A 7,952-nucleotide genomic window follows, 5' to 3' on the forward strand; every position below is an offset into this window, starting at 1 on the left:
TGTTTTGGTTTTGCTCTTATTATTATTTAGCTCAAAAATAGAAGAGTTGGCTTATAGGAAACCTCTGCCTGGTGCTCTGTGGTGATTAGCAGGTCGTAAGCAGGGCTGCAGGAATCAGCTTTCCTGGGAAAGTCAGGATTTCTAACTGTTTCCATTTCTTAGTGGAATGAAAAAAATGCTTGAAATTTTCCATGAAGAAGGTCACTTGAGAACAAGGAAAGGTTTCATTTTGATCTCTACCTTAGAAAAGCTTGCAAATGTGTTTCCATAATAGGACAGTTTATGTCATAAAACACCAAGGTTTACTGAATGCAGCCCCTCGGTGCAAGATGAATAATTTCATATCAAAATAAAGAGCCAACCTTTTCGTTCCGAAACCATCAGCATTTCTATAAAATAACTGCACTCAGGGGCATCTCTGCATGACATGGCATGGAAACCAGCTCCTCCTCCACCCCTCCGAGCCGAGCGCCATCCGGTGCCATCCAGGGTCCCAGTGGCTGCAGCGACCCCGGGACGGCGGGAGCAGGGCCAGATGAGGCTGTTATATAAAGCGGAGTAAATGTGTGTAAACAAGACTTAAGTAACTCCAAGGCTGCCAGTTTCTCTTGCCGGCCTTTCCCTACTCCACCCCTCTGCAAGCCTTATGCAACGGGCTGCCGGCACGGCCCCGTCTGCACCTTCCCCACCGCAGCGCCGCAGAGCCCCACGTTGGACCTTGCCGGTGCTTCAAGCAAATTTTACAGCTGAAAACCACGATAAAGGTCGCCCTCCCTCCGGCAGGCGCCGGGGAAGCTCCTGGCTGCCCCGCGCGCAGGCGACATGGCTCCCGGCCCCGTGGGAGGGCGCCCGTCCCCCTGCCAGCCCCATGGCAGAGCTGAGCATCCTCTGGAGCCCCAAAAGCCAAGGGTTTTGCCTGCCTTTTGCCTCCTCTGCTAGGTGTTTTTAAAGCCCTAACCCTGAGGCGGATGTGAAGCTCGTTTGCATCACCTGGCTGCAAGCCAGTGCTGACGGGCAGCGAGAGTCAGGGGCTCCGGCTGGTTCGAGACAGTCATTGCTCCTGCCTGCAGCTTTCGGAGGAAACCGCATCGCTTTGAACCGCGGCAGGCTGCGGACGCAACAGGGGTGAGGGCTGCACCCCGGATGGAGAGCAGGACGCGGGAAGGTGAATCCCTCCATTCCCAGGGCAAACATTCAGCTGTTAGCTGGTCCCCTTTTTGCTCTGGTGCCACAGGGATCTGGCTGCCCATTTGCTGTCTGCGCAGAGCTCAGCGCAGTGGCCTGAAGCAGGGACCGTGGGAGGCAGCAAACAGCACGCCTGCCCTGGCTCCACGCTCGCCCGCGTGGGCTCGGAGGATGCCCGGGTGCTGGGACCAGGGTGGCGTGTGGCCACATGAGCCACACGCAGCGTCGCCCGCTCAGGGAGCTGGCGGCTGGCATGGGTCACAGGGGGCAGGTTTAGCCTGGCTCTCTTGCTCATCCCAGGGCGAGATATCCACCAAGGCTGCACAGCAGGCTCTTGCCCTGGTGCGATGCAACACCTCTCCGTGCCAGCCGAGCATCTGCAGGCATGTGCGACCTCAGAAAACATGACCTGGCACAGCACCTGTAAAAAGTTTCCAACTTTTAACTTAAAAAGCAGAGGTAGGGCCTCCCCTTTCCATCCTGCAGGAGCCTGGCCCAAGGGCACTATAAAATGCTGCGGTCCTGGAAGGCGTTTGGAAGTAGGTTGTGCCTTGCGCAAGAGCCCTGCGTGCAGGCACCGACGGGGAAGCGGGGTGGCCGCCCGGCCGTATTTTGCATGAAGGCATCCTTGCTCACCTGACTGCCGTTCCCCTGCTGCAGCCAAACTGGCATATCGAAACCCAGCTCAGCTTTGGGGCTTGCTTGTTTTTTCTGGCTTCGTGTTTTCCCTTTAATCTCTGCACCAGGATAATTAGGACAACGTTCCTGAGCATCTGTCCTGCTGTTTGCACAAGGACAGCATTTGTTCCATGGAAACAATATCTGAAGTCACATTCTGAGGTTTCAAGTAAAATCCTCCACGACACCGACTTTTAAACACAAGTTTGCCTGTAACGTGTTAACAGCAAAGCTCTGCCTTCCTGCTTTGCTCAGAAAAATACCCTTAAAAACACCCAGACTCCTTCTGAAAAACAAATCGAGGCAGCAACGTGGCGAGAACTCTTGCTTAAGTTTGTTTTGTGTTTTTTATTTACAGCAATAGTATCTGTGTTGTTTTAGCGCTGCCAGCATCAGTAATGGGTCAGGGTCCCGGCGCTGCCGTCCCCGCCTCTGCGGTCCTGGTTTGCTGCCGGGGGCCGGAGTGCGAAGGCAGCCAGAGCACAGGGCTGGGGGCCCCAGGCCACACAGGTTTGAGTGCCCGGAGGCATCGCTCGCTGCTTGTGGAGAGAAGCAGGTGCCGCTTTGCAGCCCCCTGCGATTCCCGTCCCAGTGACGAAGGGCAGCGCGTCCCGCACCCTGCACCCTGCCTTTCGCTTACCTCCGCCACCGCCTCGCCCTGCAGCCGGGGGGCCGAGGACGCTTTACATCACGGCCCTGCCCAGCGGTTATGAAACCCCGGGCCCTGCTGCCGCGCGGCTCCAGCCCCGGCAGATGGCGATGGCAGCTCATTTTTCCTATTTTTCCCGGCTCCAGCCCCCGGAGCAGCCCGGCCCCCGTGGAGCGCACCCGCGGGCAGCGGCGGAGGCAGCGAGCTCCCCCCAACTTCTTTTGCACTTTTGATAAATTTGAGGTCGTGGCCGGCTGCGGCAGCTGAGCACAGCCCGGGCGGCCATCCCGCGCAGTGGCTGCTCGCAGAGATGGACCCAGGGCCTGCCGCAGGGACGGGTAGCGCCAGGTATGCAGCTTCACTGAGGGAATAAACCACATCGCTCTTTGGCACCCAAAAACACCTTTATTTGGCTGAAAGTGGCCCAGGTCCCCCTACAACGTGCTGCCACCTGCACCCCACCTCCCCAGCGCACTCAGGCCGCGCAGCGTAGCTCCGGTGCGGAAAGGCTAATCTTCATCCTCCTTCTCATCCTCCTTGTTGCTGCCACGGTCCTGGGGGAGGAGGAAAAGGGAAAGCAATGCCACGTGAAGTGGGGTGCTGGGCATTTTGCATCCCATCCCCTGGGTATTAACAGCACCCACGCGAGGGTTAACACACGGACCCCCGGCAGAGCCACGTGCCGTGGGAGAGCCGGGCTGCGGAGCGGGGAGCGCCAGCCAGGAGCCCTGCACCGGCATTGCACAGCCCCATGAAATCCTGCGGCACTCCCGAGGAGGCCGAGCAGGGCACACTGGTGCTGCAGCTCCCTCTCTAGCCCGGGTTAGCCAAAATACATGCCCCGATTTTCTCTCAGGTGCCACTGGCCGCCCAGGCTGGCCGCAAGCAGGAGATGCTGTGGGGAAGAGGGGAACTCTGCCGCCGCTGCAAGGACATGGCCCAGGCCAGAGCGGGGAGCCCGGGCTCAAGCCCATCACCCAGCAAGAGCCATTTGTGGTGTTACCTCCTCCGAATCGCTGCCGGAGCTGCTGCTGCTCCTGCCTGCTGCTTCCCCGTCTCCCTGCGGGGGTGAGAAGGAAGGATACGTTGCAGTGGCAAGCAAGTGCCAAGCGGCACCAGGCACTCTGGCCCCCAGAATCCCGCTTGCATTTGGGGCCAGAGCCTGGAGTCAGAGGCGTGGGGTCTCAGGGCCGTCTCGGGGGCAGCCTTTGTGCCCCCGCCACTGCCGGCTGCTGCGGCCCCGTGAGCGCCTGTCCCCTCGCAGAGACCCCACAGCCACGCGCAGTGCACCCCGCCGGCACAGCGCTGCTGGCCACGTTCCCCTTGGAGTTGAAACGGGAGGAAAAGGGGGGGGGGAACTGACTGGGAACAGCAGGAGCAAAGAGCGCATGTCCCTGCGTGGAAAAGCCCCGCACCCGGTGCAATTTGTAAGCTGCAGGTGGTGCGGGACCGGCTGCCTTGCGGTGTGGGGGCACCGCGAGTCATGCGTTGCTTCCCGTCCCAGCCAGGTCAGGCAGGGGCTTCCTAGCAGTTTGCAAAGCCTGGCCGCCCCTGTGCCGAGCAGTCCGCTGTGCCAGGCTTGCCAGAGCCACCTAGGAGCCCCGCAGCGCCCACATCCCACCACGCCGTGCAGCAGCGCTGGGGGTGCTGGGCGCCCTGGGCCCCCCCGGCATGGCCCCCACGTCGGCTGGTTTGGGAGGCGCCAGGCTCAATCCGAGCACCGTGCTGGGGACTTCAGGGTTGGCTCGCCAGCAGATCTGCAGGAAATCCCATCATTGCCCTACCTTTTCCTGCTGCTTCTTCTTCTTCTTCTTCTTGTCCTCCTCTTTTTCTTTCTCCTCCTTTTCTTTCTCTTTTTCTTTCTCCTCCTCCTCCTCATCCTTTCCCCTCTCTTCGCTTTCCTTCTCCTCCCGTCCAAACCCTACGCTGGGCAGAGCAAGGTTAGCTGCCGTCATGCGACAGCCAGCACGTGCAGACCTGCCGGCCACGTCCTGCCACCCCGAGCAAGCAGCCCGCCGTCGCCCCGCAGGCTCCCAGCGCACACTCACATTTCAGGATCGTCGACATTTCACAGCAGCCGCCCGGCTCCCGGCCACGAGGCCGTCACACCTATGACAGAGAGAAAACAGCTGAGCACCCGGAGGTGGGACGTCATGCAAACATGGGTGGGCAAACGCGTGGGGATACAGGTGCCTCACACCCCGCTTCCAAACTCAGCTGTGAGCAGGTGAAAATCACTATTGTAAGTGAAACAACGGTGAACGTGTGAAGAATGGGCTCTGGGGCAGCGGCAAGGAGAGGAGAGGAGACCTCCCTGGGGAGAGGGTGGCTGGCACGGAGGGAGGCAGCAGCGAGGGAGGATGCTGGGAGCGGCAGCAGGAAAACTCAGAGCATTGATCAAGGGCCTGAAAAGGCAACAGATGGAAAAAAAAGAAAGGATCTCGAAGGAAAGAAGAAGGCTTTCTTTAAAAATAGCAGGAGCAAAGTCCAAGAAATAGCACAGGCAGGTCAAACCCTCCCTGTCATATGGCAAAATTACCGGCTGGGGTCGAGGGCAGGCGGCGGGGCATGAACGTTTACAAGGGATGTTTTAAAGCCCACAAAATGACACGATCTGTGGTTGGTATTTGTGCTCTTAGAAGAGCTGGTTGCAGTCTCTGAGCCGGTAACGCTGATTTGTATTTTCTACAGGCGAAGTGAAGCCCCAGCTGCCCGGGAGCGGGAAGCCGTGCCGGCAGGGGGAGGCAGGGTGGCCGGGGACGGCAGCGGCCAGCCGACTGCCGGGGAGCGCGGGAGTGCGGCCAGCGCGTGGCGAAATGTGCGATTGGTGCAACGCTAACATCCAATTAATAATGAGGAGTAACCTAATTCATCTCCGTAATTAAGAAGTGCATCTGCTAATTTGAAATGATTACTTTTTAATCTGAAATCATTAAAAATAATCAACATTAACGAAAGAATGCCCCTAATATATGCCTTTGCTGCCTGGAGGGGAGCAGATAGAGGCAAAACCTACCCAGCAGACACGGACACAGAGCAGCCTCAGCGCTGAGAGATGGGCGACCCGACCAAAGCCGCAGCAGCCCGGCCTGGGAGGGGGCAACGCTGCCCGGGACGTGTTGAGAAACGCCACCGCGTGGGTTACAACCCTCTCATTTCCCACCGCACAGGTAACCCTGTCCCCGGGGCCCAGCTCAGCACATTCCCAAGGACGGGCATCGAGTCCCACGGCCCAGCACCGCACTGCTGCCCGCGGGGACGCGCCGGCCGAGACGGACAAAGCAGCCGGCGGCCCCGCGGTCCTCGTGGAGGAGCCGCAGGTTTCCTTCAAGGGTGAGCGGAGCAAGGCGCGCACGGGACGGATGCTGGCTAACAAAGCGGGTTTGCATATTCATAACCAAAACCAAACATGATAGCACGGATTTATTTCCCCCCAGGCACGATGGGCTTGAAGCCACGAGGCTGGCGCCGCTCCGGCCTCGCTCTCCCCACGGCCTTCCTGGTGAAGGGGTCTTGCCCAGCGAGCGCGCGGAACCAGAGCTGGAGCCGGCCCGGGAGGCGGCCTTGGTGCCCACCGCGCTCTGCCCGCTTCTCCACTCTGCTCCCACAGCCCGAAAAGTTGGCAAGCCAGGCTTAAATCCCCTCAGCGACGTGAAGCGGCAGGAAAGCGCCTTACCTGGAGCAGGTGAGGGCAGGCGGCCTCCTTGGCGCCTCGCTGGCGGCTGCCCGCAGTTCTGGGTATTTGAGTGCTGCCGTCTCCTCTCCAGTCCCACTTTCGGAGCAGAAAAACTGGTTCCACCGCCCGCCGCAGGCGGCACATGACCCCAGCAGCGTGACCGGTCGCATCTGCACCCACAGGAGCCTCACGGACATCACGGTGTGCGTGGGAGCAGCAAGGTCTCGTGGCCCTTTGCAAACACGCCGGGGCGACTCTCATGGGCAGGAGACACCCACAGGGACCGGGGAGGGCACCTGAGGCTCCGTGTAGGAACATCCTTTAGTCAGGAGCCTGTCTGAAACAGAGATGAGAGCATTTTGGGGTGTCCTTAAAAGCCACAAGGGGACAAATCTCCCCCGGGCCCGGCCCCTGCCTCGCGGGGAGGTACTGGGGGCCTAGCACGAGTCAGTGCTCAGCACTCCCGGCGCCCTTCGTGCTCATCCTCACTGCTGGCTTTCGCTCCAACATATTATTAAACAAATACTTGTCAGCAGAGAGCAGTTACCAGCAGGTCGAAACACTTGCAGAACGTGCTTCCCTCTAATGCAATGTCCTCATTCCTAATAGTGCCAATACGGGGTAATAACAGCCACACTAATGTTAAGAAGGGCTTGTGCACCTGAAAGCTAATTTGTTTTCTCCGCCTAATAAAAGGTATTACCTCTCCCACAAGATTTGCCCCATTTAAACCCTTCAACTGTACAACAAAGTTGCTCCCGCAGTAATTTCACAGCTGTAATTGTAGCACTGGTGGAGTCGCCTCCCTCAGAGCGAGACCGGCTCTGGATAACTCGTGCGAGGAGGCGGCAGCTGAACACAAGCCACTCGGTGCAAATCACGTCCCCGATTCAGAGCTGAACGCAGCCCCGCTGGCCCCGAACACACAGGCAAGGTGCCACGCGCGCAGCGAGGGCAAGTCGCCCCAGCGAGCCCAGCTCAGAAATGCAGCACGGGGAGATGAATCCCCAGGTCCTCCCGCCCAGCACAGCACTGGACTTCTTTTTTATTCTTCCCCCCCTTAAAGCGGTGACCCCATTACAGCAATCCTTGCTCCCTGCCAGCTCCAGCTGGGCTCTCAAAACACTTCAGCGAGGACATTACACCTTCAGCATCCTCCCGTCGGCGCAGCCAGGGTGACAGCCCTGGCACCAGGACCACGGTGTCACAAAGCGCGCAGCCCCGGGGAGCTGGCAGGCCCCGTCCGCAAGGCCAGGCTGCGACCACGAGTGTTTCGAGTGTTTTAAAGCAGCGTGCTGGTTTCCCCCACTCAGCAGGGTAGGGGGAAGGACCACGCTTGGGTCTAGGGCCACAAACGCCACGCCTGGCTACGCGCGTGCTTTTGTCTCTCCCCTGCACCACCGGCCACGGGCCCAAAGCTGGAGAGGGTGACCTGCCAGCCAGCACCCAAAACGCCAGCGCACCCAGCTACAGCCAAGCTGCTGACAAAGTGCCGAGGTGCAGGGGACCCACTGACACCCCCCACGAACATTAATTAGCACTGTCTTGGACACTTACACCCTCCCACCATAGATCAATTTTTGTGCCAAGGAGCCTCTGGCTCCAGACGACCAACCTTTCTGTTTAAATCACACTGCTGTAGACCACTGCTTATTTGCCAGTGCACACACCTGTGAAATACCAGCTTTCCTGCTGCCTTCTGCCACAAGTTTTCCCCTTTCCTGCCATTTTGGTCTTACTGGGGGCAACTGGTACAGCTGCCCC

The 7,952-nt window shown here is 59.2% G+C and overlaps 1 protein-coding gene across 1 annotated transcript; it reads right to left on the reverse strand.

The window, feature by feature from the left end:
* Positions 1-2,897: 2,897 nt before the first annotated feature.
* On the reverse strand, positions 2,898-6,317 carry LOC112994370 (merozoite surface protein 9-like). The gene is made up of 5 exons (XM_064520902.1): positions 6,189-6,317; positions 4,561-4,621; positions 4,297-4,433; positions 3,516-3,572; positions 2,898-3,066 (listed from the first exon to the last, which is right to left on the reverse strand). Exons 2-5 carry the CDS (start codon positions 4,577-4,579, stop codon positions 3,022-3,024), a joined length of 258 nt encoding a protein of 85 aa, XP_064376972.1. The 5' UTR covers positions 4,580-4,621; positions 6,189-6,317; the 3' UTR covers positions 2,898-3,021.
* Positions 6,318-7,952: the final 1,635 nt, after the last annotated feature.

Source organism: Dromaius novaehollandiae, chromosome 15 (assembly GCF_036370855.1).
Source record: "Dromaius novaehollandiae isolate bDroNov1 chromosome 15, bDroNov1.hap1, whole genome shotgun sequence".
NCBI classification, from domain to species: Eukaryota; Metazoa; Chordata; class Aves; order Casuariiformes; family Dromaiidae; genus Dromaius; species Dromaius novaehollandiae.